The 22949-nt window shown below is 41.8% G+C and overlaps 1 protein-coding gene across 1 annotated transcript in view; it reads left to right on the top strand.

Moving 5' to 3' along the window:
- Positions 1 to 22949, top strand: part of SYNE2 (spectrin repeat containing nuclear envelope protein 2) — a 1843566-nt gene that overhangs the window by 882954 nt on the left and 937663 nt on the right. Inside the window, exons 72-73 of the mRNA XM_078660317.1 lie at positions 8888 to 9169; positions 16605 to 16889. Coding sequence (XP_078516443.1) covers positions 8888 to 9169; positions 16605 to 16889 — 567 coding nt within the window. The remainder of the gene's footprint in view (positions 1 to 8887; positions 9170 to 16604; positions 16890 to 22949) is intronic.

The raw sequence follows: 22949 nt of genomic DNA, 5'->3' as shown, positions 1-22949 counted from the left end.
CCAGGTATCCAAAAGATGACGTACTTTAATTAAAGTTTGAGCCTCGTTGTAAACCACTGTATCATAAAGAGTGCTACAAAACCAAATCCCCAAATATTTAAGATGTTTAAATTGCCATTTAAAACCAGCTGTACCCATATGTGCAGGGAAACAATATGCATTTAGAGGGAACATTTATGTCTCATCTCTGTTAAGGGTATATCCAGAGACACTAGAAAAAAGAGAAATAGGTTCTGTAATAGCGGGAATGGCCGACACAATATCATCTGAAAAAATGAGAACATCATCCGCATAAGCAGCTGTCTTTATGCAATGCGATCCGAAAGTAAACCCCTTAATATCTGGGTGGAGATCAATTAGTCGGAGGAGCGGATCAATATATAATAAAAACAAAAGTGGAGACAACAGACAACCTTGTCGAGTACCTTGACACAAACTAAAAAACTCAGACGTAGCCCCATTGACTCTAATATTCGCTCTAGGCTGGGAATATAAAGACATAACCAGGTTGACAAAAGATTCACCAAGATTATGTGCATGAAGAACAGCATGTAAAAAGGGCCAGGAGACCTTATCAAAAGCCTTCTCGGCATCTAAGGCCAACGCAGCTGCTGGAAGAGTAGACCGCATGGCTGTATCCAAGATATGGCAAAAGGTACGGATATTATCTCTGGCAAGTCTACCTTTGATAAAGCCCGTCTGCGAGGGATGAACCAAAGTAGGGATATAAGATTCCAACCTCTTAGCGGGGATCTTTGCAAAAATCTGAGCTTCCATGTTAAGTAAAGAAATAGGGCGAAAGTTCTTAGGATCTGAGTGATCTTTACCTTTCTTTGGGATCACCACAATAGTGGCATCTGCCGCAGTGCCCGAGACCGAACCTTCTCGAATAAAAGCATCAAAAACAGCCTTAAGGCGAGGAACCACCGAAGGAAGAAAGGTTTTATAAAACATAATGTGGAATCCGTCCGGACCCGGAGCTTTTCCCGTTCTTAATGGCATGTATAATTTCCTCAGACGTAATCGATCCCCCAATTTTTCACCATCCTCCGCTGAGACAGCCTGAAGAGGGATTGTACTCAAAAATTCTTGGCATTTCTCAAAAGACGACTGATTAGTGGGGGTATAAAGATTACTATAGAAGTCACAAAAAACGTCAAGGATTTCCTTAGGCTGAAATCTTTTAACACCAGACCTATCATTAATAGAAGAGATTTGAGAGGACTTGAAGCTAGATTCCTTAAATTTTAACGTCGCTGCTAAGATTTTACCAGCACGGGTTTTCAATAATAATGGTTTGGATTTCTGGGCTTGAACCCCAATGTGAGCTCTCTTGGTAACGATAGTATTATACAAATATTTAAAAATTTTAATGGTTTGCAGTAATTGTTTATCTTTAGAACGTCGAAAAAGAACCTCATGTCGTTTAATACTATCAGCCAGATCTGTAAGTTCATTTTTGATATCAGCATTCCTTTTCGCCATTATTTTGATAATGTGCCCTCTAAGTTTACATTTAAATGCATCCCACAAAACTATTGGCGAACTAACTGAGCCTTCATTATCAGAAAAGAAATTTTCAATTTCGTCAAGTAGAGCCAAAACTTGAGTCATCGTGCAAAATCTCTGTATTCAGTTTCCAAGAGCGAGGTTGTGTTTTAGGAGCAGGAGTTAAGAGAGAAAAGGAAACAGCCGCATGATCTGAAACAAGAATAGGATGGATATGTGGAGAAGATGAGGATTGTAGAAGAGACAAATGAACCAAAAGATAATCAATACGAGAAAAGCTAGAATGAGGAGAGGAGAAGAACGAAAAATCACTGCCTGTAGGATTATGAAGACGCCAAATATCTTGAAGAGTAGCAGAGGAGCACATATTTAACAATTGTTTGTGAGCTCTGGAAGAGCGGAAGGGGAAAGCAGAATTCCTATCCAACAAGGGGTCCATTGGTAAATTAAAATCACCTCCCACAATTAGATTTCCTTTATGAGGAGTATGTGCTAATTTTTTAATGATCTCCCGCCAAAATGAAGAATCATCGATGTTTGGAGCATAGATATTTAAGACATAAAGATCAACAACACCATCAGTAAGTCTAGATAACAGCCAACGACCCTCAGAATCATGCTCCGCAGAGACCACAGAGAGACCAGAATTTTTAGAAATGAGTGTTATCACACCATTCTTTTTCCCCAGGGCATCAGAGCACGCCACATCAAGGACCCACTCTTTCCTCAGCAAAAGAGCCTCTTTATAAGATACGTTCGTTTCCTGTAAAAGTACCAAGTCTGAGGATAAGGATTTACAGTAATCCAGAATTTTAGCGCTCTTCACCGGATGATTCAGCCCCCTAACATTAAGGGAGACAACATTCAACCCAGACATAATCCTACATCAACAAGGAAATCCGAACAACAATTATGAAAGAAGGAGCAATACAAAAACCAAGGCAACCATCCAAGGACCACAATAAATACCACAAAAAAGGAGCACCCTGTCCTGTATTGGCTTAGAGGGTACCTCCTTTTCTGGTTTTTATATGCACCAACATAAGATCCAGGAAGAGTAAGAGAAAGAGAGAAAGGAAAGAGTAGAAGAAAAGAAAAGGAAAGAGAAAAGCAAAAGAGGGAATAGGAAGAAAAAAGGAAAGAGACCCACCAGGAGAGGTCTATGGAGGACCAAATTCATACCAGGGGGGACATGGAGGGGCAAGCAAGGGGACCGCCAGGAAAAAACATAGTAATGAAGATAACGATCCCATATTAGAAATATTACAGATAAAGGCGTAAAAAGTGATAAGAAAAACAGGTGCCAATGAGCCTTATAATTCATATTTAAGAGATAACTAAAAGAGAGAGCATGAGCTAATCAAACAGGCCATAACAGCTTATAAAAGCTCTAAAAAAACCATCAGTCAGCTATATATAAGAAACATAAACCAATATATACAATATAATAATCATCATGAATAAACACTAACAAGAAATAGCAATGAGTATAGTTCATAACAAAGAGTAAAATCTACAGCTATATGTGCAGTATATAAGGAAGAACTGTATACTAAGCAAACAGATTAAATATTAAAAATTGATTTTTAGGAGCAGAGAAAATGCATAGAGACGTAAACAAAAATAACTCAGGTCTAAAATATACCTATATAAATCTCATTACAATAACAAAAATAGAAAAAACCAATTAATGAGCATCAATGATCAAGAAAATTAGAAAACATAGCAATAATCATTGAGATGACATAAGTTAAAGATGTTAATATATAAGAGACAAGACTAAAAATAACACAGCTAATAAATCAGGAATACATATAAACATCATAGCCAGTGTAATCAAACACAAACAAACGGAAAAAACAAAACAAATATACACAAAAGAAAGGGAGAGAAAAATTACGAAAATAGATCAAAACAGAATATCAAATGCATAGAAAAGAAGAAGTAGTGAACACATAAAAAGAAACATCCAAGTAAGAAAACAAAACATCTACAGAAAAACAACCACCAGGAACCTAAATAGTAAAAAGGAATAAACATACAAACTGAAAAGCTATATCAAGCAAAACATAAAGTAACTACTGTGAACAGTGATAGACAATAACAGAAAAACCGAAGTATGAGGAAACAACGGAAGATACATCCATATATAGAAATAAGAATATAAGGAGAAGCAGCATATCTGAAAGTCAGAAATAATAAGCAAGATATGTAAAATAAAGTATCAAGGACAAAAGAACCAAGAGACATAAATACACATAGGAAAGATATGAACTCCACTGTAGTAAACAACATGTGAACTAGAAAGCTAGGAATACCATCTAACAAACAATAAGAGCAAAAATATATCATGTATAATTGAAATCTATTACACAAGCTAAGCAGAAAGAGAGAAAACTAAATCTTCATAAGGACAACTAGAAATCAAGAGCCCGAAGGACCAGGAGTAGGAGAAGAATCCATCTGAGACTCAGACTGAATATCCAGAAATGAGGAGAGATCAGAAGGTTCATCAAAGATTCTCGACCGGCCTTTAAAGGTGATACGAAATTTCGAAGGTCCTGCAAAGGAAAAAGGGATATTCATATCTGAAAGACGTTTTCGTAAGTTAAGAAAACCTTTCCTTCGAATTACAGTGTCTCTGGCAAAGTCTTGTGATATAGCAATCCGGTCCTTCCCAAGTTACCGCCTTGACCTTCCTCATGTGAGCCAAAATTTGCTCCGAGTGCTGATGACGCAGCGGTTTAAAAATTACCGCCCTTGGATGTGAGGAGGACTTGGGTCTAAAAGTAGGTACACGATGAGCCCTTTCAATTTCAAAGTCCTTCTGGAATTAAATTTTAAGAGTAGATGGAAGCCATTGGTATAGAAAGTCTATCATCGAAGATGCCGTTTTTTCCGCATCCTCAGAGAGACCAAAAATCCGTAGATTACTTCTACGGTTGCGATCCTCTTGTTCCGTAAGATCCCTCCGCAACGCCGCCATTGAGCGTTCCATCTGCTGAAGAGACTTAGAGTGCTGTTGCGCAGTGTCTTTCGCACCACTAATAAGTGTCTCCGCATTCGTAACACGGATAGATAGTGCTTTAAAATCATTTCTGATAGCCGCTACCTCAACTTGTAGTAAATCAGTATTTGTCTTGGTAGATTGATTGCGCAATGTCATGTACAGAATTTAAACGTGACAAAATGGTGTCCAATATGGTACCAGTACCCTTCTGAGATGACTCCGGGGTAGGAGAAATTTGTTTAGACCTCTTCAGAGCACCTTTAGAGTCTTTAGCAGTAGAAGGGGGACCCATACTGTCAGCCATAAGGTATGTCCACAAGAGAAGTCTAATAATATTACCACACAAAAAATAAACCTGCGCGAAAAGAATCTGACCCAAAAGGACCAGAAAATGACAGAACAAACAATAGTAACGCACAAGGACCCAATAAAAACAGTAGGTAGCCTGTAAAAAGAAGACACTGTCAATAGTGATAGTAGTAGAGCACAAAATGGCGGTCATCGACAAGAAGGGAGGATAAAGCCATATGAAATGTTGAAGGAGCGCTGAAAAAGCGTTGAAAAAATAGTTTGACCAGCCCTTACTGAAGAAAGAAACAAGTAAAGTAGTTCATCAACCATGCTTGGGCCGGAGACTTAGAGGAGAGAATGAGGAAAGGCAAAAAATATCAGTCATGACGATATAAAGACTGAAGTGTCTCAAAACACTGCCTGTGAGACAAATTGATGCCTCCATGAGCATGGTAAACGAGAAAAATATTAAAAAGCACCATAATCCAGCGTGGCATGCAGGTGACAGTGGCTTGTGTCAAACCTGTGAGGAGAAAACGCGAGCGGCTCCACCAAAAACAAAATGGCGGCCGCTCGCGAAATTCAGGAAGCGGAGCTTTCAATTACTAAAAAAGCAGGTCCCTGCAGTTTCCGCCACTAGATAGATGCTACAAACCGCTCACGGCATATTCCGGTAGCTGAAATGCCGAGTTTCAGGAGGCAGGCACCGTCAAAAGGGATCCTAAATCGTCCCGACAGCCGTCGATGCCCCGGAGCTACTCGCAAACTGCCATCTCGTTGCGGCGCGCAAGCCACGCCCCAGCACCTCTTAGAGATCAGGAACCCACTCCAGGCAGCAGGTCAGCTAGACAGCTGCAGATATGTCTTTGGAGCTTGTTGTATCCCTGTAAGTCAGAGGAGCATAAGGTCTGTCAGCTGCCCATTGGAGATACTTTAGCCTGGTATAAAGGGTGGTGGTCTAGTTTTCCTTTCAGCAAGCGAGACAGTAGGCAGCAGGGCAACAGAGTAGCAAGGCAGCAGAGTAGCAGATCTTCTGGCAGCAAAGCAGCACAGCAGTTCTTCTGTAGTATCCACAGGTCTAGATATATACTGAAGAGATGTGTCTGAGGGTCCAATTATTATACTTGGTGCCAGCTTTGACGTAGGTGAAGGTTCTAGAGGTTTCCATCCCCAGAGGTATTTGGAATTTCCTGCCTCCCTGCTCTGGCCCCAGCCTGTCTGGGGACAAAAAAGACTTGTGTCAAACCCGTTTTGAGTGTGCTTATGCAGACCCTTTGTGAAGGCAAATGTGATATGTAACAATTCCTCCCCCCTCATCAAGTCAGAGATGGGCGAATCCTGCCAACACCTATTTCTCCTTTGTCACACAGTCTGGGAGTAAAAAAGACCAAATACCAGATACACCCAGTCATGTGACCCAGGATAAAGGTTGCAGGCACCAAATGGTCGGGACAATTAAATGCCAACTTTCTAAAAGTGTCATTTTCAAAATGCAACTGTGAAATACAATCAAGACAAAATCTCTCTGCCTGTTGGATATAATCAAAGTGCTAATCGTCACTGATATATATACACGCGTACATGAAAACTGGCTTTCCACAATACAAAACACTAGTATTTTGGATACAAAATTATTAAATGTATTCCATAAATAACAGAGCATACAAATGTTTGAGAATTGATATATAATAAACCATAAATGACCCAAGTGCAACCAACACCGCACACACACTATCATTCATACAGATCAGTGCATACCCACACATACACATACGTCCTAGAAAGATAAGGGTCAAAACATTCTAAATACAAATATATACAAAGAGCCACAAACCCCCATTTGATCATTACAGTTAATGACACTGCGAGTTCCACAATGGTTGAATACAGGGTTAATTCATAGATAAGGAACAATAGGTGATACACGTCATTATTCAAAATAAATTCTTATTGACATGGTTGTAGATATTGGGGGGAGACAGCCAGAAACCGGTCCCAGGATGCTTGTTTCCGGTCGAGGGAAGACATGGCTTGGCAGTTCTGGCTGGACCGTTCCCATGAGGCACAGGGTCAGACTGATTTGCATATGGCCATATCTGAACTGGGGTGGTGGAGTGAGCTAAAGAATGATGATGGATTAAACCCAGTTCAGTTGACTGGGGGTGAGTGTTTGATTTACTCCAACGCTCCGTCCATCATCATCTCTGGTATCGCAGGCCCACTAGAAGCATTTAATTTTCAGTCCCTTGGTACATGCAGTACCACTTTACTAGGGATTTAGAAATAAATCACATGTGTCAATCGGGTGTAAGCTAATATTACCATATTTTACAGGGAAAGCATACGCCTACAAAACCGAGATCAGCAAAAATGGAGGAGTAAGCTCCAACGTTTGGGGGGAGACACCCTAAGGATGACAGGGCTAACACCCACAATTAGAGATGGCTTCAGATTCTTTAGCTCCTTTCATCAGAGCATCAATAGTTCTTTACTGAGGTGGTATGATTGCAATGTATTGATTAAAATGCGAGTAGTGTACTTCATTTGTTGGAATTCGATCTTGTCAATGCCATTAAGTCTGCAAAAGAGGCGCAATAAAGGCATCTAGTTCTTTCTCCAAGCAAGCTATAAGATTGGCCAAAAACACCCGGGAAAATACAAGTATGGAAAAGTTTCTAGAAGCAGCCAAAATTAAAGACTCAAAGTATTTTTGGCATCAAGTGTTCCACAGTGGCAGGAGAGATCATAATACACCAGAGGCACATTTTTTAGTTAATGTAGCTCATGCCCCCAGCTCCCACTTTTATTACATATTCTTTTGCTTCCAAACACTCTTAGTAATTAATGTTTTCCTACTCTTTCCATGGCTGACACAGCAGCAGCACTTAAAGCACAGAACCCAGGGAAGGCCCTATGTCTGAACAAGATTCCTGTTGATCTTTTTTGCTATGATCCTGATATATGGATGCCTTAGATGAATGCTCTATCCCATGCAATTCTGGCAGGAGTTCCGATACGTGACACGTGGAGTGGTGCAGAGATACTACCCATATTTAAAAAGGGATCTTTTAACCCACATAATTACTGGTCAATTAGCCTGACCGACAATCTATAATCTATAAAAGGTATTCTATAAGCGGATACTCGGACAAACTCACTGGCTGGATGGCAGAAAAACAAATCGTAAATCAATTTCAAGCAGATTTTAAATAAAGTAAGTACAGTAGATTAGGCTATTTTATTCTTGCTGATTTGGTGGAAGACAGTGAACATGAGTGGAGGTTGCTTGTATGTAGCTTTTGTTGATCTACAAGCAGTGATTGAAACGGATCCAAGAGATAAACTGTGGCAACTTCTTCTCGATTTGAATACTCCTTCTGACATGCTTGCTATTATTATGTGCTTATACTTAAATAATTTTACTCAGATTTGCTGTGGCCTCAATGGCAAATTCTCAGGAAAAATATAATTTAGAAAAGGAGTTTTCCAGAGCTGTTTTCTAGCTACAAAGTGTCCTTCTTTTCATAAATGTCTGTATAGCATTTTTTTTCTTTGTGGGAATGACTCACCTACATTAGCAGGCTCAAAAGTGCCTGTGTCGCCTGTTACTGATGATACTCTATTGATCTCCAAAACACAAAAAGGCTCCATATCTTAATTGAGAAATTTGGTTTAGTTTGCTGTAAACATGGATTAGAGGTAAATTGCCCAAAAAAACAAATGTATGGTATTTAATTCTAAAAAGTCGCCATGATGTAGGTTAACCCTGGTTGTGCTTGAAAGAGTTAAATAATTTTAATATTTAGGCACTAAGCTGTCCTACTCTGATATGTGGGGTGAGTAAGTTGTGAAAAGCAAGCTGATGTTAAAACATAGGTCTGCCTCCATTGTTAATTTTATTAGGGTATATTTATGGTGAGTTCCCACAGATAAGCTCTTAATAAATAATGTACTTTTACTAAACATATGTACTGTGTGGTATTGCATTTATATATGGTGTAACTTGCCACTTTATAATAATATAGAATGAAAGGGATACTGTATGACTTATTATATCTCACTTTGGAAAATCAACAGATTCCTGTCAGCAGGAAAGAGGAAACATCAGAGAAGAGTTTATTTTCAGAGGAGTCACTTAAACAAGATGCTTCGCCATTTCAAGAAGGATTTATGGCTGATATGAAAGCAGTTAAAGAATTAGATGTGGACAAGAGACCTGAAGATTCTATCAAAGCAAAACTTAAATTGCTTCCAGGAGAACCTAAAACAGAGACAGATACCTCACTTCACAAGAAGATTCAAGCTGTTTCCGAATTAGTGAGTGATGATTCAAAGAAAGTAGTCAGTCAACTGCCTGAGGTATGCGTGAATATAAATACAAAATGACAATCCTAATTATATATGATAAATATTCTCCAACTGTACACAATCAAACTATAGCAAGTGTTATGTCTTTTATGTTATGTGGATTTGTGAAACACAGCTAATCACCTGTGAGGGTATCCAGGTGCTGAGTGGAGCAGTCCTGAGGCGGGAGGAGGAGATCATGCCTGTTTCGTCTGGAAGAGTCATGTCTTCAGGTTCTTTCGGAAGTCCATGAGGAAGGGGGAGTTTCTGATGTGTTTCGGGAGGTGGTTCCTGGTCTTGACTGTGTGGTTTGAGAAGGAGTGTCCTCTGCTTCTGGTCTTCTTGATGCGAGGGAGGTATGCTCTTGCTTGGAATGCAGATTGATGGTGTCTAGTGGGTCAGTAGAAGTTAAGCCTTGGTTGAGGTAAGCTGGACTGGTGTTGTGGAGAGATGTGATTATTTTGGGGGATGTTCAGGATGAGTCTGGTGGCGGCGTTCTGTTTTTTTTGGAGTTGGTGGAGGACATGAGCTGGAATTTCCGTAATCAAGTGTACTTGTGATAGGAGCCTAGGTGACCATTCGTCTGGTGTTCAGTGGGATCCACTTGAAAAACTTGCGTAGCATTCACAGGATGTGGAAGCATGATGAAGAGGTGGCATCTATCTGCTCAGGGAGTGATTGGTGTCCACGATGGTCCCCAGGTTCTGGGCATGGTCCGCAGGGGTGCGTGGGGTGCAAATTCAGAGGGCTACCAAGAGGCGGCTCAGGGAGAGTGGTTGTTGCCGAAGATTAGGACTTCGGTTTTGCCTGTGTTGAGCTGGAGGCAGCTGTTTTTCATCCAAGCAGCAACATTGGTTATGCAGCTGGCAAAGTGTGCTTTGGTGGTTCTGGTTGAGTCAGTAAGGGAGGGGATGAGCTGTGTGTTGTCACCGTAGGATACTATGTTGATGCCGTGGGCTCTGATGATGTCCGCAAGAGGCTTCATGTTGACGTTAAAGAGTGTTGGGCTGAGCAACAATCCTTCAGGGACTCTGCTGATGAATTTCTTGGGTTCTGAGATGTAGGGTGGAAGTCTAACTTGCTGAGTTCTGTCCATGCGGAAGGAGGATATCCACTTGAGGACGGTCCGCAGATACCCAAGTGCTGAAGCTTTTTGATTGTGGGAGACCATGTTGAAAACAGCAAAGAGAACAAGAAGACAGAAGTAGTTGGTTGATTTAATGGAGAGGCAAGTGATGAGGTCTGCGATGTGTTTGTAGAATTCCACCCAAAGGCCCAGGGTATGGTAGGCGAGGGTTTCCTTATCGGTGGCATTGTAGTCCATTTGTAATTTGAAGTGGAGGTGTACCGTGAGGTTGGTGTCTGAATCCGTGCCGCAGTTAATCGTGTTTTTGTAGATGATCGTGAGTCCTCAGCCTGATTTGTGGGTTTGGTCTTGGTGTATTATTTTGTAGGCGGGCGGGATGGCTGCAGCGATGTCCGGGTAGGAGTCTGAGTTCAGCCATGTATCGGTCAGGGAGAGAAGGTCAAGCGTGTTGCTTTAGAGGAGGTCCCAGATTTCGGTGCAGTGTTTTCAGAGGGATCAGATGTCGAGGACAATAGTGGACCGTTGGTGCAAGGAGGTGGTTTCGGCGTCTGAGGTGTTGCAGGTGAAATTGCAATGGGTGCATGTTAAAGGGCCTACCGTGATGCCAGGGGATACACGGCAGCAGTGTGGTTTCCGGTGTGTGTGTTGCTGAGGTCCATATGATATGCTTTCTAAATGCTATACAGGTTTTTCATTTTTATTAGCCCAGAGCCACTCTTGTCCTAGTGGTTCTTTTCCACTCCAGTTTAAAGTGCTCCTTTTATTCTTTTTTGTTTTCTTGAATAATCCTGGCCCTGTGTGTTCATCTAAAATATGTTTAGACATCTACCTGTAGTAAGAGCAACACATTTGTTCTGGCAAACCCGCTATTTTTAAAAATAACACATTGATCCTTATTTTTGTGGGTACAAACTGAATGCTTATTCTTCGCCAAAGTCTTAATTTCAGAAAGGAAAGAGAAGCAAGAACTGTCAAAATGAATAGTTCTGCCTTATTTTAATGAAAGTGTTCCATCAGTGATTGCTGAGTGAGGGAATGAATCAGTGGTGGGCAATTGAATAGATGAGTGAGCTGGGGCTGCGCCATGTGGGTGACCCAACCCGACGCTAAATCGTTTTTGGCATTTACTAAGCCTTGCAAAGTCTATTTGCGTGGCTTTGCCTTGTTCAGTAAATACAAAAGGGGTGGTTTATAACTTGGCGAATGCCCCCGACTGCCAAATTTAAAAATGGCTGGCAAGCCAGATTTTACATGTGACGCGTGGCTCCGTCAGCATGAAAGAGCCACCTGTCAACCTGCAGCGGGATTTGTTTTTAAAAATAAAATAAACAAGGCATTTTTGTGTTTTTACTGCCCTTTACGACCAGGGTCTGAGTCCACAGAGGGAACTGTGTCCTCTGTTTTATGTTTTAGCTTCCTTTGGTAAATATGATGCAGCCCCTTCACATGTATCCCTCAGGAAAGATTTGTGCCAGGCTCATAGTGTGTTCATCCAGGTACTAGGTTTCTGTGACGAATAAAGAGTAGAGCTTCATCAAAGTAATTCAACATAGGTGTAGCAAGCAACTGTGCCAGGTAAATAAGCATTTGCCAAACCAGAATTAAGCACAGTCCCCTGCTACATTTATGACTGTGTTTGAGAAAGGATAACACTAAAATCATCAATAGTAATCTGATGCAAACCCTCGCTATGTAGGACTGTCATGGGGACTATCCCTTGACTACTGCACAAGCACCAGGCAATACTGAAAATATAGGGGGGCATCTGATTGAAATATTGTTCGTAGGAAACTGAATATCTTCTTCATCTGCCATAATCCATTCATTACTTGGTCATTGTGAATGACAGGTGACAACATCCTTGCTATCCTCCACTCCAAACAGTAACTACGTGAGGATTTTAAACCTGGTCATTACTGTCTGATGGCACTGGTGAAATGCAGCATAGAACCTCCGTCTGAAACCTTAGCTAGTAGGTTGGTAAGGCTAGTGAAATAGTAGTATAGTAGGCTGTTGGAGTGGCCTCCTTCGTTTTATACAGCTTAGTTCCATGTGGTTATTTGCCCAATCTTAACATTTATACCTCTCTGGTAGTCTAAAAAGGATGGTTGAGGTATTTCCAGTTTGTTAAGCTATATATGTCCAGTTACTTTAAGTAAGAGACATTTCCAGCTTGTTAACGTTAACTTTATTTAAGCCACCATCCTTAATATGTTAGCAGATGAATTGTTGCCTTACCCAGCAGCCACCTGTTGTGATTTGTTTTGTATTATAAGATGACTGCAGGCCAGTTACCAACTCATGCTGTTGTGGTTAATTTCCAATTTGCAATATAGATAAGCAAATTGTTCAAATGAAGGGTGGATTTTCTAGTCCAGTTTCTTGCCTTAAAATGAAATCTGTTAGGGTAATTACTTAGCACGTGATACAGAACTTCTAAATATAAGTTAAAAAGGATTGCAGTAATTAGGCACAACTATTAAGACTCCCTTTTTATTTGAAATGTAAATGAGGTTTTTAACATAGCCTATATCAAAGCCTTCACATTTTGATACAAAATCAATGGTATCCAACTTTATCTGTGGTAGCCCAGTACAAATGAGTTTCTGTAGAAGAACACCTCATCTGATCAGGCTGAAATGCATTGGTTGGTGGGCCAGTCCCTGTGTTACTACCTTGAATAAAATCTTTATGAGTAAGGTACTTCAGTGTTGGTAGATGATAATTGGTTGGTAGTAGATCACATTTCATATAGTCACTAAATGTTTAGATCCAAGGAAAGGTTTCAATAATTTAAACCTGAGCTCAACCTCTGCTAGCTATGTCACACAACATATAGTCTTAACTTAGAGAGAATGTGTAAAGCATTTAGAAATACAAGAACAATTTAAAAGTCAAAAACACAACACAATAAAAATCCCACTGCAATTCATGTAAATAAAGTTAGTTTAATAAGCACAATGACACAAAAAATACAAAACTCCAGTAAGGGAAACCAAAAATGTGAATTAAAAAAAAAGATTTAAGAGAAAAAGCCCCACTCAATAATCACTGTTCGTGGGTGCCTGGGGTCTAGATGCAATTTCAGGCTGACAGGGATAAAGTGCTTGTCTGGCACACCAAACAGGTTAGTCCTGGTCAAAGATTTTACCCTAGGACCTAGTCTCTGAAATGGAACTCAAAGTCCTCCAGCAAAGAAAGGCAGCAGACTGTGTCCAGTGATGTCCTCTCAAAGCCAAATAGGTTGTGAGCAAGGTCCTGCCGAAACCATTGGTATTGGCGGGAAAAGCTCAGAGCTGGGAAAGTCCTCTCGATGGTCAGATACTTTTGGCCCATTTGCTCAGTAAAGATTTTAACATTTGAACTTAGTCTCTTTTTCGATGCCTAGAAACCTCCAATGGGACAAGGCTCCAGGGTGTATCTGATGATGAGTTCTAGGAGGCCATATACTTTCTTGCCAAGTGAATGATGAAATGGATTTGCTGCTGCAGAGAACTCCAGATGGGAAAAACCTGTTTCTTCAGCACAGCGAAGTTGAGCCATGGCTGAATCAGATCAGATGGTTGGTCCTGGTTCTAAGGCAACTGAAAATCAGAATGTATCCAAAAGCTTTTCAGAGCTTGTAAGAGAAGGACATTTAGACACAGCGAAGGGTCCCAGGACCTCAGGGAGAAGACTTAGGCATGAGACCTCACTCCATCAGATGCTACAAGCAGGTCTAGTCCAGGTCCAGTTGCAACTGGTCACATAGGCACTTCAGGGAAAAGGCCTCTTGCAGCTTTGTTGTTCCCTGTAGCCACAAAGGAGTACAGCCAACTGACCCTTGGAGTCCACTTCTTTGTCCTGGGTACAGGCGGCATCAGGTCCAGTCCTTCAGGTCTCCTACCAGATCTCAGTATCATTTGCAGTCTTTCTTCTGTTCTTCGACAGGCCCATAAAGTGGTCTGAGGAGGGCACCTTGGGAAGCATTAGTTATAGTTGGCACTAGCTTGTGAGTGGAGGTGACCCTCCTACCCACTTTTGCAGCAGTTCCTGTTTGACCTACTGCAAACAGTCCCATAGTCAACCTTACTCCTAAAATTCAAGATGGGGAAACCCTTCCTACCTTGTGCAGGGCCGGTGTGCTCACTTAGAAGTGTGGCCGGAAAATGAGCAGTCCCTTCCTCTGTACTCACTCACAACCAGTTTGGGAGGTAGAAATCCTCCCACTAGTTTTGGCGCCAGTCTGACCAGAGAACAAAAGTTGGCCATCCCCAGGTCTCACCTTAAATTAACTTGTGATTGGGCTGGACCCTTTCTAAGTTAAAGTAGTTCCTGGGTCCAACCTAAGTGGTCTTCCTGCCAGAGGAGGAAAAATCCTTCCTACACGAAAGCCATTGTCCCTGCTCTAGAATCATTTTTCACATCTCATGAAAGTCATGTACTGGCTGGGCTAATTCTAATTAGCCTTCAGGACCTTCAGACAGGAAAAAGAAAACTTTCTAAAAGGTACTTGTCTTGAATATTTATTAAAAATTCAACTTTACCATTAAATTAGATTTTAATAAATATTGAAAATAATGATTGAACGTTTTCTTGGTGGTCCATAGCTCAAGATTGCAGGATTTATGTTTTGATCTGTATTCTAGTATTCTCATGCAACAGTGAAAATAGTTTTTGGGTCTTCTCACATTAGGGACATGCCAACATTTAATTTCTTCATGTCCCCATTTTTTTAAAATACCATGCACCCTAGTAGGTCTTGCGGAGCACAACGTCTACATAGGGGTGAGATATTCATATTTAAAAAGGAGGTTTTTCTCTGTTAAAAAGTGTTATTTTGACAGGTCAGACCCCAGGTATAAACTACAGCAGTCATACTACACTGTTAGGCCTGAATCCAAGGTTTCCCTGTCACAATTGTGGATTGCAAAATAAGTGCTTCAGTCCACAAGTGACATTTAACCTTCTTTGCCAGGGGTGTAGTTTCCACACTATATACTAGTAGGGAAAATCAATTACTCTAATTTCCGGTGACCTTTATACTGTTATTTAGATCACCTGTACAAGTACCATCATTGGAAACATTACAGTACCAACTGTGTAACCATGCCCAGTTCATTGGCGAGTGAGGAACCCCATGTCCCCTTACTGCTTCCAGAAGAACACACAATTCCTGAAATTGCAAGTTTCAAAATTGTTTTTGTTGTAGTACAATTGTAGAGTCACTCTCTTCCATTGAAATATGGTGAGAGGAAGTAGCTTATACAGATGAGAAGAAAATAAACACAATATAATGCACCAGTGTGTGGTATTAAACTGAAGCCTGTGCTTTCTAAATTTGGAAATGTTCTATCACTGTGACAGCAACGTTTCCATATTGTGAAGTATTAGGTGACTTACGAGTTAACATATATTACTATTCCAGACACTCTAAGACGTCTTAAGACCTGGGCAAAGTTGCCAATTCCCCGGGCCCCCACATTTCAGTGGCCCCACTGGTAAAGTGAGTGTGGAAAGTGTTTCCACGTACAGTGCCTCTCCTGCATGCGGTGCTGCCCTGTTCACAGTTGAGCGCTTAAAGGCTTTATTTGGCCACCTTTCAAAGTAAGTGAGTTCTGTTTTTAGACAATTACAACAGTGTCAGGCCTAACAATACTACATCCAGGGCAAAAAGAAATAGCTTAATCTATGCTCATTCATGCTTTCTTTTGGTACTGTTTGAATGGCGGGCAACAGGAAGTTTAAGCTTTTGGTCCTCATTTCATGTTTAATTCAATATTTGGCATAATTAGGGCTAGAATTAGCAAAAAAAGTGCAATAAATCCAAATGTGTTCCAAAGAGGGGGCCCCCAAAATACATGTTGCCTAGGGCCCTTAAATTCATAAGATGTCTCTGCAGACTCTAGGCCAAGACAAGAATGCAGGGGACTGTTTCCAAACAGGTGCCACCTTCAATTAGATGTTGTCTGACCCTAGGATTTTGCATATGTATTTTAAATGAGATTGCTTCGGAAAAGTAGCTCTCATACCCTGGTTCCTTCTTTCTTCTGGAAATCACCTGCATTTAGTGCTCCTTCTGGCTCCTAGCTTCTCTAAATAGCATACTGAGTAAGGGTTATGTGACCATCTTTGCAAACACGTGTAATTCATTGTTACAGTTTGTACATTTAATTGAAATATTGTAGGAAATCATTATCAGTGTTTCAAGGAGTACAAGATCCTTCTAGTTTTACACCTGTAAACATTATTTTAGGAATAACAACCATGTTGCATAATTTCTACATGTAGTCTAATGTTGTTTGGTGGCTCTTTGACAGCATTAGTGTGCAAGTGATCATTTTATACTAAAGGTTTTCTTTCTTTGAAAAAAAACTGCAGATGTCCCAAAAAGAGAATAGAGAAACTTTAGAGAAGACTGACCTTGCCATGGACCAGTACACCTCTTCAGAAAAAACAGAAATTGTTGAAGGAGAAACGGAAGCACATCTGGTTCTGGAAAAAGGGTCAAAAGATAAACCTCAACTCACAACCCTGGAATCTGATGAGTCCACAAAACCAATTCAAGCGCTGTCACTCAAGGATGAGACAAGTGGAGAGGACAGTTCATTAAGTCCTGCGACGCCAATCAGTACACAGGAAGATATGCGGAAAAAATTATTTACGGTATGCTAGACTATTAACACTATCAGCACTTAGCAAATCTGACCGACCTTTTAGACCAATATCAAGATGTGGTACATTTGTAATGTTGTTCTATCTCTGTTTAACATCTACAATGTATCGTATAGTGGTGTGAAATTATTTTCCCTAGGCTCTCCATACTAGCCTGGTGGTGCTCTGCATTACATTGTCCTCACCTGTTCACCTCAGCATGACAGAAGGCCATGTCTTACCAAACAGTGAGGTGGTTTGTGTATGAGAGTGGGGAGAGACTAAAGATGTACTCAAAAGAACTAAGGGGCATATTAGCAAGGGCAATATCGCCGCTTTAGTGGCACTTTTTGCTGCTAAAGCGGCGATATTTTTATCGCTCTATCAGCAAGCTGCCGCTAACAGCTGTTAGTGACAGCTGGCGAAAGCGACCGTTTTGGGGGCCGCTTTTCATGTCAGCGATATTTATCGCTAATGACATGCAAAGTAGGCGTACCCGACTAAAAGACCACGGAAACAACCGCTAACAGACCTAACGCCTATTAGCAATGCGGCCCCTGCCACGGTTAGCGATGTAAAAAGTCGCACTAACCGGGGTTATTGCAGGTTTTTTTTACACCTGCTAAAACCCTGACTTAGCCATTATTCTCAAAGGAAGTTGGATTCTAAGGCTGAATCCTCCCCTGCCTATTAGCAAGGTTTACGTTAGCGATAAAAGTTTTATCGCTGTTTTACTTGTGTTTTTGGTGGATTTTGCCGCTATCGCTGGATCTTTTATCGCATTGGAGAAAAACGTTGCTAATAACGCGCTATCTCCGCAATAAGATCCAGCGATAGCGATAAAAAAATATGCGCAAAGCGAGATTTGCGATATTTATCGCACGCCCTTACTAATATGTCCCAGAGTTTGCATCAATGACTTTCCCAGATGGCCAGTATTATAGACCATAGGCCTTTTGATGGTCACACTCTTGACTGTGGCCCTACATGGTTGATTACATGTAGTACTACTGTTTCAAAAACTCCAATAACTTGAAGGAAGAGGAGGGTAAAGATTAAACATTGCCTAAAGTGCTCAGTAGGTCGAAACAGAGCTTGGTGTGCAGCCTCAGCGAGGTACTCATTAAAGTTAGTGAGTCCTTCAGTAAGTTCAGGGTTCAATGCATGATGATATTCTTATTCGTTTTAACCAGTCATGCCAGGATGTTGAGGAAGAGAGTTGACCTCTTAGTGATGCCATTTAGACCAAATACTATTTTCATCTTCTCCTAGAAATCATGCTAATATGTAGAATTGGGTCAAGAAAGAAGGCTAGACTATTCTAGCACGACATCAGTTGGGAAAAGAATTTTAGAGCTGTTTTACCAGGAAGGAAGTTTTTGTTGCTTTTGGTGACTTTCACATTCAGTAAACAAAGCAGGCAAGATGGCTGAGTAACTAATAGGCCTTGATTCAGAAATATCTGTATTCTGGATTCCGGCGTTCAAATTCTGATGGAGCCAATTTGTTCATTTTCATGAAATTGGAAAAATGTAGTACCATTAAAAATGTGGTGGGGGTAGCACATTATTTACATCACTTTGAAATGGAACATACTTCAGTTTTAAGATTTTTATATAAAAAAACGTTATCACTGTTGTAAAATCTGGTGTAAAGTAAACTAAATTTTCAGAGGTGCATCTGTTGCCCTCCTTGGGCCTTTGTAAAATAAATCACGACAGGAGCACAGACTTTATCTATTTGCTTTGCCATAAAATGCATTTCTCTTTCTCTTGTTTTACAAGTTGGTTGCCTAACTCCTGAATACCATTTACCTCTTACTTGTAAAAAATCTACATATCTGTGAATTCATAAGGATGCCTGGAGAGGGAATATTCACATGCAGGCCAAACCTCTCTCACAAAATTGCTCCTGTTGATGCCAGGGATTAGCTGGGTGTGATTATTTTTGCTCTTTAGTTTTAAAAGCCACTTAACTTATAATGTGCGCTGTTGGATGGCTTTTAGCGTCGAGCTCCACATGGGACTGTATCCAGCGTTTTTAATGTTTATTAGAGCGGCTCTGACAGAGATGAATTCATATTTATTGGCATAACTCACAGTGTGTATATGTAAAACACACTCAATTGATTTTGAATGGATTGAAATGCAATTTTCTGTCTACATTGAAAACAGTTTTAAAGCTACACAAGCGAGGGAATATAGATGTATATAAATGCTTAGAAAGCTGGTGTTTCTTTGTTTGATACTAAGGCCGGTGTACTCGGCTGAAACGCGTTAAGCAGCGAGCTCTCAATAAACTTGAGAGAAGGGACAGCTCTTAGTGTCGGTGCCTATTTTTCTAAAAAGGTTTATGTATATGGTATACAGAGAAGCCATCTCAGTTACTGCTGACATTCCGCTGCGATCAGGAGCATAGCAGCACACAACAAAAGAAAGAGTATGGCATATATATGTCTGTATACATACATATATATATATATATATATATATATATATATATATATATATCAATGCTCGAAGGTGTCCACCTTTGAGTAGCACGCGAACAGCAGCTTGGTTTATGTATAGGTGAGGACGGGGATCCACTCGTAGACGCCGCTCCGTACGGGATCTGCCCGACACGTTTCGAAGCTCCATATGCTTCTCTTCAGGGGCTTTAACGGAAGCGGTGTGCGCAACCGCCAACCCACTTCCCCATTTTATATATAACACACCCACCGATGGGAGGCTCAAATGAGACTGTGCATTCTGGGAAGTGTGGTCCGGGAAGCACACAATCAAGTCCTGTATGGACTCCACAAGTGGGCCCGTCCTCGATTCCAAGTACGACTGCTGCTTCACTTTCGTGACCCCCAGGGTACCGGGGTGGTGCATACTCCGCGGCTGGACGGCCGCGTATAAATCAATGCTCGAAGGTGTCCACCTTTGAGTAGCACGCGAACAGCAGCTTGGTTTATGTATAGGTGAGGACGGGGATCCACTCGTAGACGCCGCTCCGTACGGGATCTGCCCGACGCGTTTCAAAGCTCCATATGCTTCTCTTCAGGGGCTTTAACGGAAGCGGTGTGCGCAACCGCCAACCCACTTCCCCATTTTATATATAACACACCCACCGATGGGAGGCTCAAATGAGACTGTGCTTTCTGGGAAGTGTGGTCCGGGAAGCACACAATCAAGTCCTGTATGGACTCCACAAGTGGGCCCGTCCTCGATTCCAAGTACGACTGCTGCTTCACTTTCGTGACCCCCAGGGTACCGGGGTGGTGCATACTCTGCGGCTGGACGGCCGCGTATAAATCAATGCTCGAAGGTGTCCACCTTTGAGTAGCACGCGAACAGCAGCTTGGTTTATGTATAGGTGAGGACGGGGATCCACTCGTAGACTCCGCTCCGTACGGGATCTGCCCGACGCGTTTCGAAGCTCCATATGCTTCTCTTCAGGGGCTTTAACGGAAGCGGTGTGCGCAACCGCCAACCCACTTCCCCATTTTATATATAACACACCCACCGATGGGAGGCTCAAATGAGACTGTGCATTCTGGGAAGTGTGGTCCGGGAAGCACACAATCAAGTCCTGTATGGACTCCACAAGTGGGCCCGTCCTCGATTCCAAGTACGACTGCTGCTTCACTTTCGTGACCCCCAGGGTACCGGGGTGGTGCATACTCCGCGGCTGGACGGCCGCGTATAAATCAATGCTCGAAGGTGTCCACCTTTGAGTAGCACGCGAACAGCAGCTTGGTTTATGTATAGGTGAGGACGGGGATCCACTCGTAGACGCCGCTCCGTACGGGATCTGCCCGACGCGTTTCGAAGCTCCATATGCTTCTCTTCAGGGGCTTTAACGGAAGCGGTGTGCGCAACCGCCAACCCACTTCCCCATTTTATATATAACACACCCACCGATGGGAGGCTCAAATGAGACTGTGCATTCTGGGAAGTGTGGTCCGGGAAGCACACAATCAAGTCCTGTATGAACTCCACAAGTGGGCCCGTCCTCGATTCCAAGTACGACTGCTGCTTCACTTTCGTGACCCCCATGGTACCGGGGTGGTGCATACTCCGCGGCTGGACGGCCGCGTATAAATCAATGCTCGAAGGTGTCCACCTTTGAGTAGCACGCGAACAGCAGCTTGGTTTATGTATAGGTGAGGACGGGGATCCACTCGTAGACGCCGCTCCGTACGGGATCTGCCCGACGCGTTTCGAAGCTCCATATGCTTCTCTTCAGGGGCTTTAACGGAAGCGGTGTGCGCAACCGCCAACCCACTTCCCCATTTTATATATAACACACCCACCGATGGGAGGCTCAAATGAGACTGTGCATTCTGGGAAGTGTGGTCCGGGAAGCACACAATCAAGTCCTGTATGGACTCCACAAGTGGGCCCGTCCTCGATTCCAAGTACGACTGCTGCTTCACTTTCGTGACCCCCAGGGTACCGGGGTGGTGCATACTCCGCGGCTGGACGGCCGCGTATAAATCAATGCTCGAAGGTGTCCACCTTTGAGTAGCACGTGAACAGCAGCTTGGTTTATGTATAGGTGAGGACGGGGATCCACTCGTAGACGCCGCTCCGTACGGGATCTGCCCGACAAGTTTCGAAGCTCCATATGCTTCTCTTCAGGGGCTATATATATATATAAAATCACTAAAAAACTAAAAGTTACAGGGACGTTGTAGTTAGGTTCAGATTTTACACACACAAAACCAAACAAATTCAGCAGTTATAGTTAGAGGTATCTCAAGTAACTATAACTCGTGCCCTAAAGTAACTGTGACTCGCGCCCCTGCCATGATATCAATGATGTCATAGAGGATGTTATGAGTGATGTAATATGTGGGGTAATTAGCAGTGCATGGCGAAGGCAAGAGCTATAGTTACTTTAAGGAACGAGCTATGGGGTCAGGGTACCTCTACCATTACTCATTCTGGCACTTTTACATTTTAATTTTCCCCCTGGTAACCATGTCCTGATGCACAAAATGGTGGCTGTAACTTTCCTCTCAGGTTGCAGCCAACCAATCACGCTTTGCTGTTAGCACGTACCCAGATTCTCTGTGGAGGATCCGCGTCCCTAGATATTTATAAATCTATTTTGCTTAATATAACCAAATCTACTAAATAGAATAGCTCCAAATGAAAGAGCGCCTTTTTCTGGACCATGAGCTAGCTTTCTGCCAAATTTGGTGTAATTCCGTTCAGCAGTTCTGGATGTAGTCATGTCTAAACTCCCCAAAGAAAACTGCATGGGAAAACACGTTTTGGGACCCCCTTTTTTCTGGTCCCTGCTTGACAGATCATCTTAAACTTTGCAGACACCAGCTGAAGTGACTGGCAAACTAGTTTTAAACATTTTGTGAAGATTCATCACACTGCGACAAAGGTATTGGCAAAACAATAAATGCTTTTCCTATGGGAACAAGGTGCTAACTATAAATACATGCATGTCAAACCCAAGCTCAGAAGCAAAGAAGCGTTGCACAGTGAGAGGGCGGAGGTATGAGTCTACATATATGTTAATCAAATATTCATAGATAGTATTTTTATCAAAGAGATGTAGAGTCTTTGAAAGAACCCACCAGGAGACACCTCATAGAACTTATACTGATCTTCAACACACAATTTACAGATTCTGAATTCTTCACTTAAATAATTAAAAGTGTGGCTTCTACCATAAAACCCCCAGGAGTTTTTCTGCACTAGCTTAACTTCCATATTTCCTGCTTTTGGAAATATAGTGACAAACCTAGCGGCAAATTACTGGTACCTGCCTCACTCCTTCAGGGACATTCAGGTGTATCTAAAAGCAACCTTTATAGAAACATCCGAAAGACCCGAAACTCCTAAGGGGACAGTACCAAAGCCATGTTTATTGGACCTAACGCTAATGGTAATCATTCATCTGAAAATATTTGGTTTCTGTAGCAATAAAAGTGTATTGCTGAATGAAATGACTAAGGATGCCAATTTGTAGCATGCACTATTTCTTTTTGGACCACATACTCCTTGGAGCATATGCCTTTAGGATGATGATATTTTGGATGAGAAGTTTATCTTTGTTGTGCAG

Source organism: Lissotriton helveticus, chromosome 9 (assembly GCF_964261635.1).
Source record: "Lissotriton helveticus chromosome 9, aLisHel1.1, whole genome shotgun sequence".
Lineage (NCBI taxonomy): Eukaryota > Metazoa > Chordata > Amphibia > Caudata > Salamandridae > Lissotriton > Lissotriton helveticus.
Note: the sequence above shows the minus strand (reverse complement) of the source record. Positions and strands in the feature narration are given on the sequence as shown.